General features: G+C 36.1%; 1 protein-coding gene across 3 annotated transcripts in view; it reads right to left on the reverse strand.

Annotated features, from left to right (window-relative positions):
• Positions 1-25,707, reverse strand: part of LOC129418114 (rho guanine nucleotide exchange factor TIAM2) — an 89,688-nt gene that overhangs the window by 41,784 nt on the left and 22,197 nt on the right. For 2 of the 3 annotated variants that reach the window (XM_055173030.2, XM_055173029.2), the window contains exons 2-8: positions 14,355-14,436; positions 11,261-12,305; positions 8,119-8,584; positions 7,875-8,047; positions 6,828-7,049; positions 2,819-3,004; positions 2,509-2,652 (exon numbers count right to left, since the gene is read on the reverse strand). In XM_055173030.2, coding sequence (XP_055029005.2) covers positions 2,509-2,652; positions 2,819-3,004; positions 6,828-7,049; positions 7,875-8,047; positions 8,119-8,584; positions 11,261-12,298 — 2,229 coding nt within the window. In that variant the 5' untranslated portion in view covers positions 12,299-12,305; positions 14,355-14,436. Of the gene's footprint in view, positions 1-2,508; positions 2,653-2,818; positions 3,005-6,827; positions 7,050-7,874; positions 8,048-8,118; positions 8,585-11,260; positions 12,306-14,354; positions 14,437-21,309; positions 21,622-25,707 lie in introns of those variants that run through there. The other variant, XM_055173031.2, reaches the window with a different exon arrangement.

A 25,707-nucleotide genomic window follows, 5' to 3' on the forward strand; every position in this document is an offset into this window, starting at 1 on the left:
ACAGGATTCCTGTCATAAACAAGTAACCAATGATTTGCTTCTTCGTAAAAGCAAGACCAAACATGAGCTAAATGGTTTAGTTTAAACTGACTGAAGAAGAGATAAAGAGAAAGTAAGAGAACAGCGGGTGATAAAAGATTTGATGGTCATGTCGGCCTGTTTAATATTTATCACCTGACATAGGGCTTTTATACAAACCATCTGTGTGTCGCTGCGGGGGTAGAGTACAGCAAGCTGCAGTTTACCACATATGGCTTTTAATAATTCATCATATATTTCTCCCTCGGTCTGTTTCCACACCTCTGTGTGCCTTCTGTGGCGTGAAATGATATTGGGGCTTGTTAACCAAGTCAGCAGGGTTTCCCATTACATGTCAGAAAAGACAGGGAATCAATGACAAAGACCGGCTGTCCCAGTGACCTTCTAACTTTTACCCCATTGGGTCAAGGCATTGGGTGCCTTTCCATCGACTGACTACATAAATAGCTGCCTTTATCTTATTTAAAGATGAATAAATTAATTTAATATTAATAAACTAAAACTTTTAATGAGTGGCCATGAACTGCAATAAACTTAACACTGCAAAAAATGACTTTCTTACTTAGTATTTTTGTCTTGTTTTCAGTAAAAATATGTACAAATTCTTAAATTTAGATGTATTTTCTTGATGAGCAAAATGACCTAGGAAAATAAGTCTAGTTTTTAGACAAAAAATATAAACTTTAAGTAAATTAATGCTTAAAACAAGCAAAAAAATCTCCCAATGGAATAAGAAAAATTTTCTTGGAAAAGTTTACTTTTCTCATAAACACTTAATTCAAGAAAAAAATCTTATTCCATTGGTAATTTTTTTTGCTTGTTTTAAGCACTAATTCGCTTAAATTGTATATTTTTGTCTAAAAACTAAACTTATCTTTCAAGGTTATTTTGCTCATCAAGAAAATGCATCTTAATTTAAGATTTTTTAGATATTTTTATTTAAGTAAGAAGCATCTTAATTTAAGAATTTTTAGATATTTGTACTAAAACAAGACAAAAATACTAAGACATTTTTTTCTTGAATATAATTTTAGCAGTATAGCTGCCGCTAAAAATCGACACATGGGTCCTTTAAGACAGTGGTTCCCAACCTTTTTCCTTGGGCCCCCCCCTATGTACATATTTAACAATCCGAGACCCCCCTTATATATATGAAGAGTTTCGTTGCAAAACGAGATAACTCCGTTTTTAACATTTTTGCCAAAACATGTTTATTATTATTTTATCATGTTATTATTTTGTTTTATGGTGCTACTTAGCTGTATTTTTTAAGTTATGAAGGTTTAAATCAAAACAAACCAACTGCAGTTGAATTGATATTAATTGTAATGCACAACCAAAAAACGAGATTTCTAAAAAATTAAAAAAACGGAGTTATCTCGTTTTGCAACGAAACTCTTCATATAAATATTAATGCTATGCACATAAACACCCACACAGTATATATAGTAACAAAACTTAGTTTTAAGTATTTAATGACATTTTATTACATGAATACACAGGAAATGTTTCTTTCAACTTCAAATGTTTCCTTTTAGCCTAATATTTTCATTTTTACACAACTAGTAAAACGCAGTTGTTTATCTTTTTTTGGGATTTTGTGTATAAACTTAGAATACTGAATGTTTCCTTTTGATTTTGCCGTTACGATGACAACAAGCACATGATTGAACAAGTGATGTGTGCGCGCAAAATTTAAATAATTATTTGATATAAGAGATATTTTTTGACTATCTTGGCATTGTAATCATATGATTTTTGAAAAACTTTTAAAAAATACATATTTTTATATAAAACTATTAGTGGAACATTTTATGCATCTTTATTCACCTCAAATCATATTATCTCCCGCGCCCCCCCTGTGAACTCTGGCGCCCCCCTGAGGGGGGCCCGGACCCCAGGTTGGGAACCACTGCTTTAAGATTTGCATAAAACATTTGCTGCATGCATAAATGTAATGCAATAAATGTTGACTTGGTCTCAGTTTAAGTGGTCTCGACAAACAATTATTCCATACCCATTTTACATTTTTAAACATAATACACTATTGTAATTGTAATGACAAACCCTGCTATTAAAAGTCTTGCTGAAAGGCACAGTTGTGACAAGAAATCAATCAAATGTAGTTTGATCTAAGTAGTTTCTTAGCTACTAAATTACTACAATGCAGAAAAATCTTAACAGGGAGGAAAAATGATAAAGGCTTGGTAAAACAATCCGACTCCCTACATATACAAATCCTCTTATTATATCCAGTGGTGCATTTCTGAGAAAGGAGGTGGTGATTTAAACATTGTCAATCCTGTCAGCTCTGTAATTACTACATACAGAGAGTCTTTTATCAAACTCATGTTATTTGCATCTGTTAAAGATATCTTGTACGTTTCAAACACAGACTGATATATAACTATACTTCATCTTATGGCACACAATCACGACCGGTTTAATCTGACATGTTGGGTAAAGTACCTGTAAAGTAGACTTTTTATCATGACCCCGCTTGGTAAGGGTATCCAGGTTTTTGAGAGAAGAGAAGACTCCTTTCTTACAGCGACCATGATGACATAAAGACAGAGAGCGCTTTCGCATTGTGGCTTCATCCCTGGAACAAATCTGCATGATGAGAAGAAAGACAAGATAAACTAGACTAAACTAGACAGGTGCTCCAGTTTTTGGAAAAGCAAATGTTTCTTCTTACAATATTGTAATGCCACAGCATGATGACTTTCACGTGACATAAAAATTGTTTAATACTTAAGATAATTAAGAGAAATCTAACCAGTGCATGGAATGAGGATACAGAGAAGATTCCCAAACGGGCCAGTGTAGATTTGGTTGGACGGCTGGCTGTGGCCAGGAGACTCTTGGGGTTTGGTAGCTCACCGCCTTGCAGACTGGCCAGATAGCAGCGCATGCGAAACAGGTCCATGTTGAATCGCTCAAGGTTCTGTTCCCACTGCTGGATCTGTAGGGAAATTAATACAATGTCTCATCCAAAAACAAACAAGCATCTCACAAGCATAATGGTTCAATTATTTTCTATTCTAATAAGATCACTATATTAGTAGTGCTATAATATATAGTGCTGTCACAATGATTAAATAATCGTCTCATTGCGATTGTTTGACATCATCGCGATGATTTCAAATCACCGCAATGATTGCACATCTCTCTAAAAAACACAAGGGGGAGCTGCAGTGCCTGTATAAACAAGACTGTATCAGATTACTTTTAAATATGTGTTATGTGTATTAATATTTACTGCCAGATAAACCTTGCAAAAAATGTAATTTAAATAATCACAAAAATGTGTGGAAATTATTTCATAAACAAGCAAAAAAAGTATGAGAATTAAATCTCAAAGCAATAAAACAGGCAATTAATCGTCATAATCGCCGCAAAATTTCATAATCGTGACAACCCTAATAACAAACCCTAATATATATAAATTTAAATAGACTGAATCGTATGCCTATTTAACTCTTTCCCTACCCGCGTTTAAAAAAAAGTTGCCAGCCAGATTTTTTAAAGTTTAATACGTTTTAGAAATAGTTCTTCTTTAAATATATAAACATACAATATATCAAATTAAATAACAAAACGTTTCATGCTATCTTCACTTTTATGCTATGTTCTCTTTTTTTTATTTTATCACAAATATGGGTAGGTTTCTTCCAAAATACCAAATTTGAACAACCAGATAATTGCATTTTCTTAGAGGACTTTTGTTAGAGATTAGATTCAGAGCGATGATCAAAACATACACAGATTTTTTTTACTGTATTTGGATCAGTGGATGCTTTAGTGTTTTATAAGTTGGTAAGAGCGCCACTTAGTGGATAATAGCGGAAATATGGATTGCCGTAAAAACTCGTCAATGGCAGGCAAGCGTTTTCTCTTAATTGACAAGTTAACTAGTAAATGGCGGGGAAAGAGTTAAAAGGCACATTTTATACCCATTTTTACAAGATAATATAAGAAAAAATAGTATAAGGTTGCAGCTGGACCATTATATAAAGAGAGATGTTAATTTTAAAAGCTTAACCCGTAACCTAATATCAGGAAAATCCCAATGAGAAAGCCAAAGGTGACAGATGGGGGCAAGAAACAAAAACTCCAGTGGAGCATAAAAGTTTGGGAGAAATCAGACTAAACCAGAAGATCATGAGGGATAAACTATTGTACAGTAGTTTTTCCTCATCAAAATCTTGTTTAAATGGAAAATAAATAGCTTACGATCTGATTTACAACGCTGCTTATTCTGGACACAAAAAAACATGCTTGACCGGTATGTAAAGCCACCAACCACAATATTGGACAAATATAGATATTTTCTGCATATTTTCAAATAGTTTTTTAAACTAAAACAGGCATAATAATGGTTTGAGGAGACAACCAGATCATTGTTTATTTTTCATGGCAATCTGTAGAAACCCCTAATAAACCATTTTAAAGAAAGCACAGCCAATGAGATTAAAGACACAAGCCTTCTTAAGGCTTTAAATAAGACTCCTGGAATTTGAAATCCTTCCAGCTCAACCTCACAGCATTAAACCAAATATAATGAGACTGGAGAGATCCGACGTTATGTTTTGAGTTTATGGGTGAGTTCCCCTTGACCTGGAGTGGATTTGAGTTGTGTGACCCTGAATACTGCCATCCTTCCATTCATTTCTAGAAAAACAAAGGCCTGTTCACTGTGACCAGTGTTGGGTAAGTTACTCAAAAAAAAGTAATGAATTACTAGTTACTAATTATATCTTCAAACATGTAATTAGATAACTGTAAAAATTACTCTCTCCAAAAAGTATTTATTACGTATTCTTTCTAAGTCCTATTTAAATGATACAAAGATAGGCTTGAAATGGCTTGAATAAATCATACAAAAACCTACATGGTCACAATTTTTAAGGTCTCATTGTCACTATTAACTACTTTTGCCTCAATATACTAATAATTATTTAAAGTAGTTATTAAGCTGTAGTATTGGTAGGAATTGGGAAGGATTAGAGATTCTTTAGAATTAGGCATTAATATGTGCTTTTTATTTATTAATAATAATATTAATGCTAATACCAACCAGTTAATGGTGAGGATTGAAACTAGAGTGTTACCATTACTCTTATTAACTCAACAAAGTATTTTAAGTGATAAGGATACATAAAAACATTCATTTTAACCTTAGACTTTACATTTTTATGTTAAATCCATTGTATTTTATATATTAAATCGATCTACAGTCCATACACAGTGTTTAGTTCAATTCCATCAGAAGTAACTGTAATTAAATTACTGGAAAAATAAGAGTAATCCCTAACTTTACTTTTTCAAGGAAACCAGTCTTTAAATTACAGTAACTAATTGCTTAGTAACTGTGACACATAGTCCATAAGGACATGCTGGCTATCCTTCTGTGATTTATGATGTGTATCAACTGATAGTTACCTCTCATTGACTTGCGTAACTTTTGCTTCAAGTACAAAATACTTCAAAAATACAAAAAATCATATTAATACAAAATATTAAACATGTTTTTCTTTTAAAAGACAGATGCAATTTATTTTTTGTCCTAAATGGCACAAAAGAAAAATTTTATAGTAGCTGGAAGCTTGACATATCAGTCAAACAGTCTCTTCATGACAATTGACATTTCATTTAGGTTTAAGAGATTCTGCAAGTTCCTGCTATTGCTCAAGTGTGAGGAGAGATTCACACTAAATACTTGACACTTTAAAATTGTATTATGTTTTTTTTACTGCTTACAAATTTCCTGTATTTTCTGGATGTATTCTAACAAAAGAGACTGAGAAATAATAATATACCATTGCAAAAACAACTAATCTAATGGTAGCCTAAGATTTTTGCACAGTACTGTATGTGTGGGACATAGCGTGATAAGATGTCCTGAAAACCTAAATGTATCCAGCTGGTATTGATTTGGAGAGACAGAACTAGTCTAGTTTTGACCACTATGACCTCTTTCAAATCCTTCATTCGTGCCTGAACTCCCCTTTAACCAGCCAAATCTAACCCCCTCTCTTATTTGACCTTTGCATCAACTTGAGAGGTACCCATGGAGCATAACCTTGATTACAATCAGGCAGTGGAGAAAAAAACTACTACTATTGAAAGAATGTGGGTCAACATTAATGCAAGGTAACGTTAACATGATTTGTCAGAGTATAACACTGCAAAAAAAGATTTTCAAGAAAAAAAATTCTTAGTATTTTTGTCTTGTTTTCAGTGGAAATATCTAAAGGTTCTTGAATGGAGATGCTTTTTCTTGGTGAGCAAAACAACCAAAGATAATAAGTCTAGTTTTCAGACCAAAAATATCACATTTAATTGATTTTGTGCATAAAACATCTGCCAATGAGGTAAACAAATTTTTCTTGAATTTAGTGTTTAAGAAAATGTTCAAGATTTTTTTGCTTACCCCATTGGCAGATTTTTTTTGCTTGTTTTATGCACAAAATCACTTAAATTTGATGTTTTTGGTCTAAAAACTAGCCTTTTTTTATGGATCGTTTTGCTCATCAAGAAAAAGCATCTTAATTTAATAATTTTTTAATATTTTTACTGAAAACAAGACAAAAATACTAAGATTTTTTTTTGAAAATCATTTTTTGCAGTGAACAAAGACTTAAAATCATGATTATCAACCTGTTAAAAATCTTAAATTTAAACATGTGCATTTGGATCTTTGTTGAAAAGGCTTATAGAAATGAAGGCAGACTAAAGGCAAATGATTTATTATGTATAACAAGTTTGATAAAACTGTTTCTAACCTGGTTTTCAATAGCCTTTCTATTCTTAGGATCTCCAACAATGGACAACTGCAGTTCTGCCATTTTCTTCATCTTCATGTCCATGTCGATCTTTTGGAGAAGTCCTCGGATCTGTCCACGTAACAAACGTAGTGTTTCCTTTCCATTGCGTTTGGCAAGCAGGGATGCAGAAGCGGAGTGGATGGCTGTTACCCAGTTTTCTAAATCAGTCTGACTTGAGGCCTAAAGAGAAAAGATAAAACCTTAAAATGTATCCTACACTAAATGCTAGTGAGGACAGGATGACCACCACACCTATCACACATCATTATACAGCATATAAAGACGAAGCTAACCACAGGTATATGTTGTGGGTTTTGGATGCTGAGGCACGACTTAACCAGCATGAGGTATTGGATCTGAAAACCAGTGGTCCGACCCGAGCAGGTTCAGGTCTAAAAGTTTCAAGTGTTACTCGGACACAGGTCAAGTATAATATTAGCGGCATCGGGTCTCGAGTAATTTAAAATTAACTTTTCCAACGCCTTCTCTGTTTGCCAAGAGAACTTGCGACATCGTGTTGCTGGCGGTAGGTTAATTTCCGTTGAGCCAGACCTGTCAATCAATTTTGAATGCACATTTTAGCGGTTCCATTGGTGTCCAATGGAGCAGTGGGCCAAATTGGTTGCAAGGCCACCAGGTTTCTTTCTGTCTTACTGGTGTTGCAAGGCTTTAGACTGCACACTTGTTGGTGCCGTTTTCATTTAGGTCCAGTTGAGTAAAAAAATGGCCATTGGGTCAAGTTGGACGCAGGTCTAATTTTCCGGTCTTTGTCTCGGGTGGAGTCTAAAAAAATTATTTATGCACGTCGGGTTCTGGTCATTTAAAGTTGGGTACATTTCTTTGGACAGGAGAAGACCTCTAGGATTATTTTAAATCGGCATCTACTGTTTTAAGATACAAATGTGCTGGTGATGGTCAACCAACTTTTCCAAAAAGACAACAGGACCAAAGCTCATGTCTTTAGTAGGGGATAAACTAACCAAGCACCCAAGTTTTGCAACTGACCTGAAAAAGATAGACGTCCCCATAGACATTGCTAAGACAGAACACATTCTCCTTCTTGGGATGCTCAGGAACAGCCTGGACAATGCCATCATCTACTACCAGGGCGTAGCATGGAGACATCTCCTGGTCTGATGAAACTTTTCCATAGGTCTCATAAAACAGCAGAGTACAACCTGCAGAAAACAATAAGTGCTCATCACTGGTCATTTGAGTTAAATATCAAGTCATATCAAGTCATATTTACCTTTTAGAGTCACCCAGAATTGCTTCCATTTCCGACGACCCACAAGCTCCAGTTTTCTGTCTTTGTGTACAGTAAGCAAGGGTTTAAAGCAGAGCCACCCGGCTCGTCGAACTACACCCTGCTCTTTCTCAAACAGCATATCCAGCTGCTCGAGAGAGCCGAGGGTTTCTTCATCGCTGCTCTCTGTTGTCTCCTCTGTGGAGCGCTCACCCCAATCTTCACCTCCATCTTCTGCTGGAGGTCGTCCGGTCTTTAATTCCCTCATGAAGTTCTTGTAGATGTTCTGTCGCAAAGTGTCTGAATGAAGAGCACCTACAGAAGTGCTGCGGGTGTGCAGTGCTTGAGATTGCGTTACAGATTTGCCGTTAGAGACGCCATGACGGCTGGAGACCTGAGAACTTGTGTCTGCAGTAAGGCCATCCACACCACTATCAAAGCAATCCATGGATTCATTATAACTTGGCTCCTAAAACAGGAAAGTGAAATAGAAATACTGTTAGTATGAAGCTAATGCAACATTGAAATTGTACTAAATTGCCCAGCATTACGTATTTTTTATACTGTATATAATAAACAGGGGCGTCGGACTGGGGGTAAAACCAGTTCTGATTACCAGGGCCCCAAAGGAAGAGAGGGCCCTTGAAAAGTCTGGAATATATTATGGGGTTGGGACATGGGGGCCCATCAGGACTGCCTATGCATAGGGCCCCATATCTTGTGCAAAGCCCCTGATAATAAATAACAGTGAATTTCCAGACCCACTCATGGTTACAATATAGATTTGATGATGACCAGCACAATTTCACATCTTCACACAACCATTCATGCAAAATAAATATTTGTGCTCTTAAGGCCAAAGTTTTTACATGGTGCAATTTTTGGCATCAGAAGAGTGCGCGCATACTGTACGTGCACCACCAGATTTTTGAAACCTTGCGTACACGTTAGTCGAACGTCTGACTCTGGTTACACGTACGAGTCAAATAAACTATACTTTGCAAAACTGTGCGTTCGACTATGAGCGTACGCGTAAAAACAGACTTAAGAGGGTATGCTAAGACATCACTTTTCCACTTGACCACGTTTTGAGTGGCAAAACATTCAACAAAATGGCTGGTTTTCATAGTGGCTGCTGCGAAAACGCCAGTAAAACTGACTATTATCAACTTAAATTGAATTTAGTTGGCCTTAACAGTGACCATAACAACTTGCCAAACAACCAGTAGTCTGTGGACATTGGCATATGGCCAGACATTGCTTTTCTTATGTGTTTGTCTTGCCTAACACTATTAAACCATCCTACCTTAGTAGAACACAAGATTCATCATAATGGATGTTTTTAATGAAGACTCACTGACAAAACAGAATAAGAGTATTAATTGGTGTATTTTTATGGGATTTTTTATCCCAAAATTTTACATACCTGATATATGGCTACTGCTACTGATTTACTTTTTGAGTGTTTTTTGCGGTCTGGAAAAAGACCACTCTAATTTTTTGTTAAATCTGTTAGCACAGTCGATCACACAACTACTTTTCCCATTTTAGACACGTTTTTCATGCTATGCTAATGCTGTCGCTCAGACTTTTTGCCAACCAGTGGGCGTAACCACAGTCACTTTCTCCGAAGGTGACGTCACGTGCATACCATCTATATACTCCAGGCTTAACTAGGAAGGAAATGTTCCTAAAGCATTTTTTTGTATGAAGGCCTTTTCTAGCATCCTTCATTGAAGGCTACACATCTCCATCAGCTCATTTCCATCCATTTATTACCTTCCGAATTCTCACATACTTCCAGGGTTGCCAGGTTTTTACAGCAAAACCCAGACAGTTGCTACTCAAAACTCGCCCAAAAGCATTTCGAGGAGGACCCTAGAAATGGGTTAATCTGCTATAATTTGCCTTCCCGGTGCTAAATATCACATTATTGGGGTCGCTTCAACCCGTGGACATTGAAAGCAGCCCACGGCAACAGTGTAATGGCTCTTTTCCATTGCATGGTACCCCACGGTTTGGTTTAGTTTGGGTCGGGTCAGCTTACTTTTGGGAGCTTTTCCACTGGGTGCAGTACGTAGTTCCCAATAATTTTTTTCAAACCACCCCGTTGGGGTCCCAAGTGACCCGAGGTTTAATGTTAAAGATTAGCTTTACCTTAGTGCTAGCTTGCGCTGTCTCAAGCAAACATGTTGTCATCTGTGTTCTGCTATAAGTTCCCAAACTCCCTTTTAGCGATGTAAAAACATCCACAGGTTGAGAATCAGGGACACCAAAAAAGTTTTTTCCAGACTTGCAGTTTGTGGCGGAACACACACGACGAGCACCTGAGCATTATATATGCTTAAATGCAACTTCAATGAGGCTCAGTGGAGCGCCGTCGACTGACACCACGTGTGTTTGAAACGAAACTGTGAGACAGAGATAGTGATAAACGCGAATGTAGATGTGTAAACTGAGAAATAAATGAATGTATGGGAATGTACAATGACACTCTCACTTGTATGATGTCACAGCAGTAGGCAGCGCAAATATAACGACACGCCTATAATCCCTACCACTGCGAAGTGATACTAAACTCGATGGAAAAACGAACCAAGCCAAAGTGAGGTGAGCTGACCCGACCTGACCCAAACCAAACCGTGGGGAACTATGCAATGGAAAAGCGCCATTAAAGTAGCCAAATTTTGGACTTGGCGACCCTGTATACTCCTGAAAACTACTGCCACACATCTCAAACCAATATTAGGAGGTTTGTTAAAATAGCAACGTTTGCTTTAACATGCATTAACAGAAGAGGACTTTATGCAAACACTAGAGGTTAGCAATTAGATAAGGTTCATTTCATCCCTGCCTGCTTAAATTTTAACAAAAAAGCCTTACTATCGAATAACATTTGTGACCCTTTCTGTGAAATCCAAGTTAAAGTCTCATAATTTAATGAGATTTGGAGCATCAAAGTTTGATTTCAATTTTTGTCATGATCTTACTCAGTCATTATTAAAGATATCAAGGTTATAGTTTCACTAAATGTTCATTACATTATGTAGGATAATTTAATGTCATTAAAAATTAATAATTTCAGCTGGGTTTCACAGCAGGTTCAAAGCATATAAACTCCACCTATCCTTAAAATTATGGTTACCTGTAACGTCTTCTTTTTCCTGGTCAAGCTTCCTGTCCAGTCACTGATCCGCCTAAATCGGTTCCTGATGGTCTCATTCTTTCCATGATTCACCAGAACAGGTTCAGGCTTCCGGCTAGGTAAGGTGAAAGAGGAATACTGCTTTTCCCCATGGCATCCCTCTGAACCAGACTCCTCCATCACAGACAAAAATGAAATTCTTTGCTTTAAAGGACTATCGTTTAAAAACGGCAAATCCTTAACTGCAGGGAACGAGGCAGCAATTTTGGGATCTCTGTAGAGGTCGGCTGTAGTATTGCCAGGTGACTGCTGAGCACAAACCCCAACATTTGCCGGTGAAATGCTTTGTATTTCACTATTGTCTGACTCTTTGGGTTCTACACAAGTCCCCCAAGGCACATCATACAAAGAGCCATCTGAACTTAGTGAGCTACCTTTTCTGCTCGTAAAACTGCCAGCTGGTTGTGGAGCTTCAAGATGGACGTCTAATGATGGTGTTACTCCAGATATACAAGAATTGGACGACTCTGAGGTAGGGGAAAACCTGAGGAGCTGAACAGGTCCGGAGCTGTCTGATATGTTGTTAAATTCGACTTGCACACTGCCATCTTTCTTTATCACCACCCTGGGACTTCTCTGTTCCTCAAAGTCCTCAAGTCTTTGAGTCCTTTCAGGTGTATTCAGTGTGTAATTATTACGCATTTTACTCTTCTCCCCAATGCTACCATACAAGCAGCCATTTGGAGAGGGTAACGCCAGGCACCCTCCAGAAAACAAACCTTCTGAAAGCTCACTGCATTGAACGCTGTCGCCTCTCTTTAATTTACAAGTGATGTGGTCGTAATTGCCGGGCATAAAGGTATTGTCGCACTTCGAGGGGTCTATGAATCCTAATCCAGCTTTCTTAAAGCTGCGAGTCAATAAAATGTCTTCTTTGGTGGAGCAAAACTTGAATGAATAAGGCTTCTGTCTGACAGGGATGATATAACTATTGCTTCGAGAGCGCCGCATGCTGTACTGGCTCTCGGAGTTTCCCATCTTGGATCTGAAGACGCAACAAAAACATGATTAAAATTATAATTAAGTTTTACATCAATTTTGAACTTTTTTACCAAAGGTTTCATAGTTTTGGAGACACTGTTATGAGTCATAATCACAGATTTTTACCCTGTGTCTTTAAATTCACCCTAAATAGTATTTGAAATTAGAATTAGTATGTCCCAAATCATAATATATTAAAATTAGTATCCTTAAAGGAAAACACCACCATTTTTCATTATTTGACAATGTTCTTACCTCAACTTAGACGAATTAATACATACCTATCTTTTTTCAAAGTGTGCACTTAATCTTTGTACAGCATGTCATGAATGTGTTAGCATTTAGCTTAGCCCCATTCATTCCTTAGGATCCAAACAGGGATGAATTTAGAAGCCACCAAACACTTCCATGTTTTCCCTATTTAAAGAGTGTTAAATGAGTAGTTACACGAGTAAGTATGGTGGCACAAAATAAAACGTGGCGATGACCTGACTACTCCCTCTCTCGCTCAAACTTCCATCAACATTACTGCGCCCAATATAAATTCATTCCTGTTTGGATCCTAAGGAAAGAATGGGGCTAGGCTAAATGCTAACACCTTCACGACAGGCTGTGCAAAGATGAAGTGCACACACTGAAAAAAGATAGGTATGTATCAATTCGTCTACGTTGAGGTAAAAACATAGTAAATTATTGAAAAACTGTGGTGTTTTCCTTTAAAGTTCCCAGATGGTCTACTGTTTAAGGTGAAAATTAGAAGTGTAGGTCCACTGGACACTCAAACGGCTGATATTACCCATAACTCCCTGCAAGAGGGTGGAGTTTGGTCAAAAAGCTACACATAATTAACTAATTAATTAAATGATGCGGCACTAAATCAATAAAATAAACATTAGAGTAGGGCTGCACGATTTGGGTAATTTTTCCCATTGCGGTTATTGATGCTAATATTGTGATGTGCAGTTATACTAAATGGTATCATGAGTCAACTTGATGGGTTTTAAGGAAAATCGACACACAGTTTAGCTAAAATGTGTATTTTTAAAACTAGAAATGTTTTCGTATTGCCACGTGATGTAGCAACTGCTCAGTGTCAGTAATCCTAAATCCAAAATACCGCCATACAACAGACATAGAGTTTTTTTTTAGCTACCAGATCACTGTCAACCTCCTCTGCATCCATCTTCGCTCTGGCAACACGTGCACTGCCTTTTTTATTCGTTTTTCTTTCTTTTTTTAAACGGCAAGGAAAATCATCAAACTGTTATCAGAAAGTTTGTGTTAACAAGTCCACACATTTATTTATTTAATATAATTGCAACATTTTGCTGTCATATAATCGCACAGGGTGACATCGCGATTGCGATGCGATTAATTGTGCAGCACTACATTAGAGTAAGTTATCTTTGCAAGTTATGCATTGATAAGTTGTATTCTGATTTTTTTAAGGATTACAGCGTGGTCCAGGAAACAAGTCGTCACTTCTGTTTCACGATAGTATGTCCCAGTGTGTGCATACTGTGTTCTTCTACACTAAAAAGTAGGTACTTTTTCAACACAAATGCAGTACATACTATAAGGGCATAGTATAAGTAGGCGAATTGGGACGCAGGTTCAGTGTTTCTTTTGGTCATGAATGTAAAGTCATCGCCAAAGAGAAAAGCTTTGATGCAACTGTGTGAGGATGATATAAGATCCTATAATAAATGGACTACAAAACCATATAGTAGCACGGGTATATTTGTAGCAATGGCCAACAATATGTTTTATGGGTCAAAATTTGTTAATTTTTTATGCCAAAAATCATTCGGATATTAAGTAAAGATTATGTTCCATGAAGATATTTTGTACATTTTCTACCGTAAATATAAAAAAAATGCATTTTAAAGGGTAGTGCCAAATTTATTTGCAGTCTCATTTACATTTAAATGACAAGATGAGAAATCCAGTTTTTTATTTCCACATGCAGTCCATACATGAGGCTTTTTAATAACTTAATAACTTGAATGTTAGAGAAGACGTGTTAGAAATGTTGGAGTAAAAAGAGTCTCACCCAAGGCTTCTTATCTCCGCGTTTTATGCATGGTCATCATCTCTTGCCGTTTATTTCCCAGCCTCAACTCTATTACAGTCATCTGTGGGATAAAAAATTGGCTTAGTCAAACATGTACCACAACTTTTCATTCACAAAGTCATTTGCCCATCCAGGAAAAGGGGCAAAAAAGCATTGTATACTTTTAAAGTCTTAACAGAAAAAGATCAAAAGGACAGAATTGTGGTTTATGCTCAAATCTCTCTTCTATAACCTTCCAAATGTTACTAAACACAGATGATGATTATTGTGCCTGCTACACAACAGTTAAGGTATGTTATGGTCATTTCATTCAAAGACAGTTTGACAAAAAAAAGTAAAAGCTGAAGTAAACCCCAGTTATACAGATCAGGTCTCATTAGCCACAAGGTAAAAACAACAACCTTAAAAATCTTGTTTCTGTAATTACTAATGAAGTTCTTTCAGTGGTCATATGAGAAAGTATTAATTGCACCGCTCAGAAAATATCCCAAAATGCTGACATTCTTGTCTTATTATTGCATTAATAGCAATAAAGCAGCAAAGAGAAAATAGACTCTTTGGTACGGATAGTCAATACCTCACTAAGTTGAAAGAGGAGTTTAAGGAGCAACTAACAGTGTTTGCAGCACAATTCCATTCTCAAACCAAACCACACAAAAGAAAGCATCGACACATTATGGGTATCCTTCCCAAATTCACATTCACACATTTACATTTAAGCATCTGGCAGTAGGGCTGTCACGATTATGAAATTTGGCTGATGGTTAATTGTCTAATAATTTGTGACGATCAATTGCCTGTTTTATTACATTGACATTTAATTCTCATACATTTTTTTCTTTGTTTATGAAATAATTTTCACATATTGTTGTGATTTAAAATTCTGATAAATCTATAATTTTTTTATAAATTATAATTATATAAATATATATAATTAAATTAAATCTTTTGCAAGGTTAACCTGACAGTAAATATTAATACACATAACACACATTTAAAAGTAATCTGATACGGTCTCGTTTATACATGCGCTATAGCTCCACCTTGTGTTTTTTAGTGAGATGTGCAATCATTGTGGTGATCTGAAATCATCGCGATGAGGTGCAACATTCGCAATGAAACGATTATTTAAAATTTGTGACAGCCCTATCTGGCAGACACTTTTATCCAAAACGACTTACATTACCGTGCATTCAAGCTATGCTGTACATGTTACCACTATGCGTGTTCCGAACTCACAACCTTATATGCTGCTAACGCAATCCTCTACCAGTTAAGCATATCTCACATTAACTCAATGTGCTCTCAAAATCCTGACCTGTTTTGAATCTTAATGTTTATGAGAGCTTCATCTCTACCATGGGAATAATAAAATCAAAGCATTTAAATCAAATCTCTCAGCAGCAACAACCAGATCTAAAAGTACTTGGAGAAAGCATGCAGACTCAAATATCTCACTAGTAATAAATCATCAATGGCATCTTTCCACCGTACTGTAGATAGGGACCTCAAAATACATCATACTGTACTTTCCAATGAAGGGTTATGTTTGAGGCAAACATCATTTTTATTTTTCATTTCTGTGATTTTTTGTAATACAAGATCACAATAAAAATCAGTAATAATATGTTTAAGCTAAGAATTCATGTATTTAGAGTTTTCTCAAACTGCTTTGCTGTGCAATACTGTGCTGTATCTATAAAACATGTTAAATATAATAATCAACTTTGACATTTCTTTATTTTCTTTTAAACTTCATACCAGCTACTAAGGCTATTTTCATGGCGAGAATAAAGTGTAATTAAATGAGTAATTAAGTAAGAATAGAAAAGATGTTTAAAATTAATTTCCTCACAAAATTTTAGAACTATGTTTGGATGTAATACCATCTAGTAGGATATGTTTAATGGACAATGACTTCTGACAAGATGAACATTTTGGAGGATTTTATCCTGAGAGTAAAAATTGATATGTAATTTTTGAATGTCCTATTATGCATCTTGTATAGATTACTTGATTCCAACGATTCTCAAAACAGAAATAATATTTTTAATGTTCAGGATTTATTTCATGCAACTTATTATTTAGACATTGATCCCATTCTGATTGCCATTTATTTCTGATGTATTCATTTATCGTTTGTTTTAAGTCTATAAAAGGTATAGGTCACTTTACTAATTCTGTAGATAGTGCTTTTATGGCTGCATTGTCTGCTTTCTCATTTCAAGCAATTACAATTTAACTTTTTGGTGGTTTAATGAAAAGTTGGCAGAAACACTAAGCAGACGTTCAAAATTATACAATTTTTCATTTACAATTATTTATTTAGCAGGGGATTTCACCCAAAGTGACTTGCATAGAAGAAGACAATAAGCAATACGGGTTAATATGTCCTCGAGTTTTGACATAAAGGTCAATGCACACATGGAAAAATGGTCTGCATCAGTCTAAACAAATCTCTGCAGGTTAATGCCAAAGGTTTACATGAACACACATTTGACAGCATCACTGACACAAGTCCAATATCAAGCTGGCACCAAAAGTGCTGATTTACAGATGGAAAAGAACCAAAAAATAGTATGAGCCTAAAGCTACACAGTCATCAAAGTCATGTCATTGCCTGTTGCACAATATAAAGACAGGCCGTGTCCTGCTGTTATATAATACATTTTGTTGTTATTATTAGTAATACAGCACCCCAGTTACCACATTCTCCCTCATCATATTACGGTCCATGTGATTTAGAGTCAGTGAGGTTGACTGAAGTATCTGAAGTGACAAATACTCAGTCCAAAATTAACTTTATGCCACACCTGCCATTTCATTCTTGCATTCAAGATAAATAGTGAAGATCATAGTGCCACTCACAGAATCATATCTTAGCCAGGCTTTATTTACAATACAGCTAAATGTTTATTACACGGCAGTCTGGAATACCTGATCGTCATTGGCCACTGTCGACATTCCGATGTTTGTTATTCCCAGATAACCGCTTGAAACTAATAACACAGTCTCATCTAGGATACTACAAGTCATCTTGACTGATGCATTTTAATACTCGCAATTGATAAGATTATTTGCAAATGATATTTGTTTTGTCTAAGCATTGAACTTGTTTGAACATGTCTTAAGCCGCTAGGAAATGTTTTCTTCTTGTAAAAAGTTTGCATTTCTTAAAAATAAGCTTATTTTTTCAAATCAATATTTTGTGTATGTATATTAAATCAGGATAAAATACAGCCAGCCGGTTTTTGACGCAAACAATTCTCTTGCAGACTTTGCGTCAGGGTCTTTATCACCTTTTTGAGATTTATTTTGTGTAAAATCAGGGTTTGGCTTTGTAGCTGAAGTGAAATTTAAGGGTTTATTTTTTTGGGTGGGGGGCATTTCAAAGGTAGAAAAACGTTATGATCACCCCATCATTGCTTTAACATACATGGTCATTTTGCTCATTACCTATATTTTCAAATATAAGCATGCATTTTCTGTAAAGAAACGATATGCATTGTGAAAAGCACCATACAGATAAATGTGAATTAAATTAAATTAAATGAAGGGAATTTGTGATTGGCATCTGTGAACAGAAACTCCAGCCTTCTTTCATCTGATTGATTGGTTACAACTCCTGCTCGGCTATCTAATTTCATTTGCAGGATTTTCCGGAGCGAATGCACTACGTAGTATTTTAAAGCAGTAAGATATAACATGAGGTTAGTTACAAGTGGGCCCAAAGATAAAAACATAGTGTTGTGGTTGTTTTTTATGTGCATAACAGCCCTTATGAAAACTAACCATGTTTTTTTTTTGTAAAAGTGTGAAAACCATGTTTTTTCTTGGTGTCTTGACTACTATAAGCAAAACCATGTTTTACTACAAGAACCATGGTTTTAAAGCCGCTCTATGCATTTTCGACGTTTTTGTCAAACAGCGACCCCTAGAGTCGCTGGACAATACTTGTAATTTACAACTCTAGTACACCTCCGAAGATAATGACTAGGTAATGTTTCACAATTTCATACAAATATTAGGCTACTGCATAGTCTACTAACTACAGATGATGGTAATAGGATAATACGAAGTTTATTCCAAGTGTAGAGTGCATATAATAATAAAGTATTATATTTGCTGGCTTATAACGTTTTTACATGATTGCAGCTAAATCACAAGTAAACAGTCTATAGTCTATGTCTACCGTATCATTTCATTTGTGTTTTTTTATTGTAATGTAAACATTACAAAATGCCATGACAAAGTTAATTGTGTACGTTGCATTATTTCATAACATTGGTCGTTATAATGTCACTATACATGATTATTGCTATTTATCATAATAGTTTGCAAATTGTGCATGTTTACACTATTTACAACCTCTAGGCTTATTTATATCCTGATAATTATGTGAGATACTTACAACTGTTGTAATGATAATCGCATGACATACTACAAGCAAGCGCAACAACATACAACATAGACCGCAAACAAGTTTACAAATAAGAGATTTACTTAGTCCATCAACAAGATCGCCAGATCAGCATCCCATCCAGTGCTGTCTTTTTTGAGTAAAAACCTGACCGAGTGGGACTCTTGTCCGGTTCCTAACGCGGTCAGATTCTCTTTTCCTACTCTCTTCCAAACGCGTTTTCTTAACTTTTAAATTGTTTAGAATCACGTCTCAAATTCGCGCGTGCAGTTGTTGTTATAGGCATGATCGACTTCATGCAGCGCTGCAAGAATCGACAGCCGGACGACATCAAAGCGCCGTCTCGGATCATTCTCGCGGTACTTTGACGTCATCCGGCGGTCGGTTCCCGCAGCGCCACACAAAGTCGAACAAGCCTAACGTGCGTGACGTTGTTACCGTAAAGCAAGTCGTGATTCTCGCGAGATTTGTCAGGGGCGGTTCTCTCAAGCTTGCATTGCTGGTTTTGGTAGCGGCGTCCTCCCCGAGCTTCAACAGGAGGATGATTCACCTTACTATGACTTTGTTTACCACTGAAATAACAGCTGTTATATTAAGGTAAAATAACTGCATAGTGTGTCTTTAACATAATTAATTTTAAAAGGAAGCGAGCCGGCCCTCAATGCCCAGCGGCCCACAGGGAAAACTCCCGGCCCCTGACCACACACTTGCAAACTGCGATTGGTACATCTCTGCCGTTTCACATCTGTCCAGATAATAAGGTAAAGAGCTTAAACAGAACAGTTAAGCTCCATCCTGACAGATAGACGGTCATATGAGCAGATTTCTGGCTATGCTATATTTTCTTTAGGCTGGATTGGGGTGAGATTTATTTCAGCAAAGTGAAAGCGTGAGATAAAGTGTGTGTCTCAAGCCAAATAAGTTAAGAGTTGGCAACCCTGATATTATCCATACATATAAACCATTTGTCAGGTTCAAATATTTGTTATGACAGCACCAAAGTGTAAGAAACATATTAAGAACGGTAGCCTAGTCTGAGCTGATGGTGTAGTGGGCAGTGCTCTGACATATGATGCAGACACGCTTTTGGGGAACTTGAATTCAATTCCTGGCTTGAGGATCTTTGCCGATCCTGTACCCCTCTCTCCACCCTGTACTTTCCTGTCCTCTCCTTAAATACTGTCTATCAAATAAAGGCAAAATGAATGGAAAAAAGAATGGTAGACTAAATAAAATACATTACGTATATTACCAAACTAAATGAGTGATTCATCAACCAGGCTGGGTTATTTTCATGACAGAATTATTATTCTGGAGAAGTCCATAAATGGCCATATTGATTCAAATACATCAACTGGTAAAACATTTACTAGTACACTAGAAAAATGCTGGGTTATTTTTAAAAAAGGAACAAACCCAACCTGCTAGGTTAAATTAACCCAGGAAATGTTTATATTTGACCAAACAACGGGTTACAACAACCCAGTATTTTGGGTCGAAACAAACAACCCAGCATAGGTTCAACTACAACCCAACAGCTGGCTTTGTCAATTTTTTTAAGTTAAAGTTAAAAGCTGCATAGTCAAGTTAGTCAACGGAAACACCACCCATAAAACAATGGCACTGATATAGGGTCAGTGACAAAAATGGGAAGTGACAAGATGAGAAATTCAAAATTATTTTTAAAAAACTTGTTTTTAAAAGCATGAATTTTTTTATGCACATTGTATTTATGTTGATTTTGTGCAATTAAAAAATACATTTGCACCCTGTTTATGAAAGTTAAGACTGAATGGACCTGAAAAATGTCAAATGGTGTTACCGCCAATTGCGCCAAAAAATGAAAATGTTAAATATTTTATCCATGTTGATGGCATGTAAGCATAATCATCAAAAAAATAATTTTAAAGTATCACATGAAAATACATTTTATTAGATATTTCTAAATGTAAATTTTATTGCATTTTTGTAATATTTGTCCTGACACATGCTGAAAACAGCTCTGTTTTGTAAATAATCTTTGAAAAATTATGTAAAAATGTATGTAAAAAAATCATATTACACTAAACTAGATGATTATATTTTATTCCATATTTATATTTATATTTTAATTAAAAAAATACTAGTTACACAGACCGGTTACAACACATTGACATTTTTGCAATTATCCCCCAAATATTCTTTCAAAATGAAATAAAACCAGAAATTTTAGACTTGGTCCTCAAAAAAAGAGAATGTATGCAAATTTATTTTGAAATTTTAACCCTTTTACATTTAATTGAACCATACGGACACAAAATAATTAACGTCACGTCATATATATATATATATATATATATATATATTAAAGCAGCTCAACCATGCATTTTAGTTCTAGACTAGACTTAGTCTGGGAAACCACCCCATTGTCTACACCTGCAACCTGGAATTAAAGTTTTGAGTGCATGTTTTTGTTACATTCACCTTTTGATCCGCATGATAAAGCCAACAAACACAAAGATGAAATTTCCTTACCTTTCTGGAAAAGCTTTAATCTATCACGCTTTGAACAAAAAGAAAGATCCAGTGTCTGATCTCAGAAAGATTTCTCCTAACATACGACAAACTGACTCACACATAAAACCGCACGCATACACGTGGAAACTCCCTCATTGGTTGTCAGTGACTCTGCTTCAGCGTGAGGGGAAAATCTGAGCACTTGGCTCTCAAACGCTCTAATCAAAGCAATGTTTATTTAAAAATCCACCTTAAGTTTTACTATATCTCTGTTCTTTAATCCAATCTGAAGACAGAAGTTGCACCCACTGTGCAGGTCTAGAGGCGATCAGAGATTATTCACAGTGATATTTGACCCTGCATACCATCATCACCCCCACAACGAAGGGCAGTGTGAAGCCCAAATGAAATTGGAGGAAGGGAATGAGGGAGGACAGACACAAGCGGAGGAGGAGGGGAGGAGATGAAACAAGATTCAGTTTCAACCCCATGGGGAATATAGTGATCATGGTGCCAAATCTCAAAATGTAATTATGGTATGGTTGAATGTCGAATCTACATAAAAGTTCTGAATATAGTCTTGTAAACAAGCCAAATGTTGTGTTTCCCTTGCGAGCCTTAATTCCAAAGAGCTTTGCGGACACCAAAATCCTCAGTACATAGCTGAGGTTGAACAGAAAGTTCATTCAATTGGACTCTTTGAGAAAAATGTGAAACATGACTTTGGCTTATCCGACAGGCTGGGAAAAATGTCTTTATTGTGTTTTTCATTTACGAATATGACTTACTATAAAACTCACTTTCTAGTTTCACTTTCATATTTCTTGCTTCAGTAAAAATATTTCATAGTAAATTAAGTGTATTTATTGAACCCAGTGTATGTTATAAATCAATATAATTCAGAAATGGTTCAAAAGCTGTTACTTGGGCATTACCCTTAAAAACATAAACCTGGCTTTGTACCTAAAGACCGCATATTATTACCTCGAAGGTACTAAATATATACATTTCTGTATTTAACTTGTACATATTACCGTTTTAAAGGGTAATGCCCTTGGGACAGCTAGTCACTTTTGGATCAATTTTACCCGTAAGTCATTTTCTGTCTAACTTTAGGAGACTAAAATTAGAAGTCTATTTGTATATAAAATCTAAAAATGGTGATCAGCTAAATAAAATATATTTTTAGGTTAAAACTATGTTCTTTAGCTCGGAAGAAAAATACTACCAAAAATACTGCAGTAAATTTTTTTTAAAAACATTCGATACTTGCCTGCCATGATTTTAAATGTCTCCCAAGAATGTATTATTATTATTGTATTATATGCATTTTAGCTTTATGGATTTACATCAGGTTGACTGTGTTTTTTCTTTTCAGATGCAACAATGTACTTTCTCAACAATTTTCTCAAAAATATTAGTTTTAAAGGTGCCATAGAATGTAAAACTGTATTTATCTAGGCATAGATGAAACATACGAGCTCTGCACATGGTAAGAGTGTTTCCTCCTTCTTATGTAAACCTTGTGCATGCAAAAGACCGCTGGAAAACAGACCAATCTAAACATAACACCGACTGTAAAGTTACAGTCGAGATGTACGCCTCAACACTAAATTACAAATTAAATTAAGTACAATGTTGTTACAATGCTAAAAACAAAGTTGTGACTGCTGAGTTAGAGAGCTATATGCTAGTTAATGCTATATGCTAACGTTTAGGCTGAAGTACTCCTATTGACGTTACAGTTACGTTTTGCAGGTCCATACTGAAAAAAAAACACAAACTTACCACTCAGAAACGTCCATTAACAATCTCCAAATAAATGATTATTCCTCAAAATCTGTATATCCATCTGATACAGACTCACACATAAGATCTGTTTACACACACACAGAGCTACTGAATGAGCTGCTCTGAGAAAAAGGCCAATCAGAGCAGAGCTCTACATTATTATTCATGACCCTTTCAAATAAGGTAATAATAGACCATAGGGTTGTAAATGGAGATGTTAAACTGTCTCTAGATAATTTTTGCACTTAATAAAGCCACAGACCTTCTATGTAGATATCAGAGAACAATTTAACAGATTATTTCCATGCATTCTTTGGCAACTTTAAAAGGGTGTCAATAGACCCCCAGTGAAAAAGCCAAAAGGTGACTGCGACAAGGAACCAAAAACACCAAAAGGTGCAGAAGTAAGAAAACAAGCATTAGGAAAAACAAGTTCAATTGAAGGGCCAGTTCTCCTCTGTCTACACAGAAACAAGTAAGAAAACACATGCACTGGACAAAAGGTGTTCAGACAAGTAGTTAATGTTTAAAAATGTTTTAGTAAAATTCATTTACTATTCTCAGTTGGTTTGTTTATTTGATAAGCACAAGATTGACGACTTGAAGCTTTGTCAGTTTCACAACAATCACACAGTGTACTTGGTCTTGAGTTACTATACCCGGGCATTTATTTGCATTCTTTGCAGTAATTTGTAAATACACGCAAAAGTGGTTGACCATTCACAACCAAGTGGTCCAGCTGACCAATCAGAGTGGACTAAGTGTTTCAGAAGGAAGACAGGACTTCTTAAAGTCCAAATGAAATCAAAACTTATTTTTTTATGTAATATTGCAGTGTTTATTATAAACAATTTATCAATAAGTTTTTTTTATTCATATGCACTCATAAATTTCAATCAAAATCTGAAAATGTAATTCTGCACCTTCTCTGATGACGTCAGTTAGACGGCTTGGGCGGGAGCATCCTTTAACTCCGCCCCCTTCAAATGTCAGTCTGCTGCCAGTTCCATTTGCGAATGAATCGTCTACTTTTCTATAACTTATCAAAGCACAGATGGAAAACAAAAGCCACGCCCACTATTTCCTTGCCTGATATTCTGTTTTACTCGGAAATAACACGCGAGTGTAGTCCATCACGACTTCCGGTTCATGGAGACTTTAAGCCAGGGTGGAAAAAAGGTGCTGCATTACTGAACAGTTTAAGAAAAATAAGGAGTATTTTGATATGTAAATGTACTCTAACAGACCCCCCCAAAAAAGGTTTCATTTAGTTCAGTGTTTCCATGTTCAATCATTTATATTATTTATCAATAAAAGTTCAAATATCAACAGCTGTACATGTCAGCTGCAACATTTTTAATCGCTTAATGGGTACTCTGTGTATTTATGCATTTGTATTAGAAAAAATATAAATAAAGTGCAGTATATGAAATGAAAACATCACAGCGCCAGACATCCCAGCCTGTAGAGATAAACAGAAAATAAGACAAATCTGTTATGCAGGCGGTTGTTCTCATATGAATTAAACCAATAGCAGAATCAGTGACGGTTCAGTGATAAATCAAATTTAGGGGACGCCACACGTCGAAACGCTGACAAATAAAGATGAATCAGAAAGACGTGCAGATATTTTTTCTTATAAACTGAACTCTGGTTTAAGGTTAAGTGGGTGTAAAACCTTGCCCACAGACATTAGTTCTGTCTGCAGCTCGCACCCGCTACAATCCATCTCAACTGACATGCACACTATATGGGGTGATCCAAATTATATTATCTAAACCACTAAATTCAATAAGGTTGACCTGATTTGCTCTCCCTTTCAATCTGTCATATGAAGGTGCTATTGGAGAGACAAATGAAATTATTCACTTTGGCGACGTCCAGAGAAAATGAAGCATCATGCTCAACCAAAAACACTAACCAGAGGGGAAAATATGAATCACAGCTAACCCAACAAACGAGTTTAGACACAAAGCTGTACTCTTGTAGAAATACTCCCAATATGCTTTTCTCTATATTTTTTTTTTCTAGTAGTAGCATAGCTTCTGGATGCGAGTGACAAACCAACCCAACAAACAAATGGTTTATGCGGCTTTCACATAGGATGCGGTGTGCGCTGTGCTCGCCGCTGGGTTGCGCAGCCAAGCGATTTGTGCTCTGATGGCCAGACCAAAGCTGGCTGGGTTTTCAATAAATTACTACAGTGTTTATATTTGCGTTAAATAGTGGATGAGGAATACAAAGACTGATGTTGCCCGTCTCCATTTCACGTAACTTTAAGTTTCATACTTGACTTAAAAGACACCTAACATGCCAACTTTAATTGCTACGTGTTTCCATGACACAGCTTTTCTTTCCGATGTCTCTGTAGAATCGTAAACTTGTATAAAGCTCAGAGAATTCCGAAACACACAGTATATAAGCTTTTCGTCCAGTTTGATTTGCTTGTTTGAATGCCCCATTTCTATTGGCCATGGGGGGAATCGTCACAGAGCACTGTGCAAAAGTTAAACTATTTAGAACTTTGACCGCAGGTGGTGCTTTGCTTGACGCAACAAAAAACCGCCTTCATAGCGCAGCGCACACCGCGTCCTATTTGAAAGCCGCATTAAACAATAAAAGTGT

The sequence above is a fragment of the Misgurnus anguillicaudatus genome, chromosome 7 (genome assembly GCF_027580225.2).
Source record: "Misgurnus anguillicaudatus chromosome 7, ASM2758022v2, whole genome shotgun sequence".
NCBI lineage: Eukaryota > Metazoa > Chordata > Actinopteri > Cypriniformes > Cobitidae > Misgurnus > Misgurnus anguillicaudatus.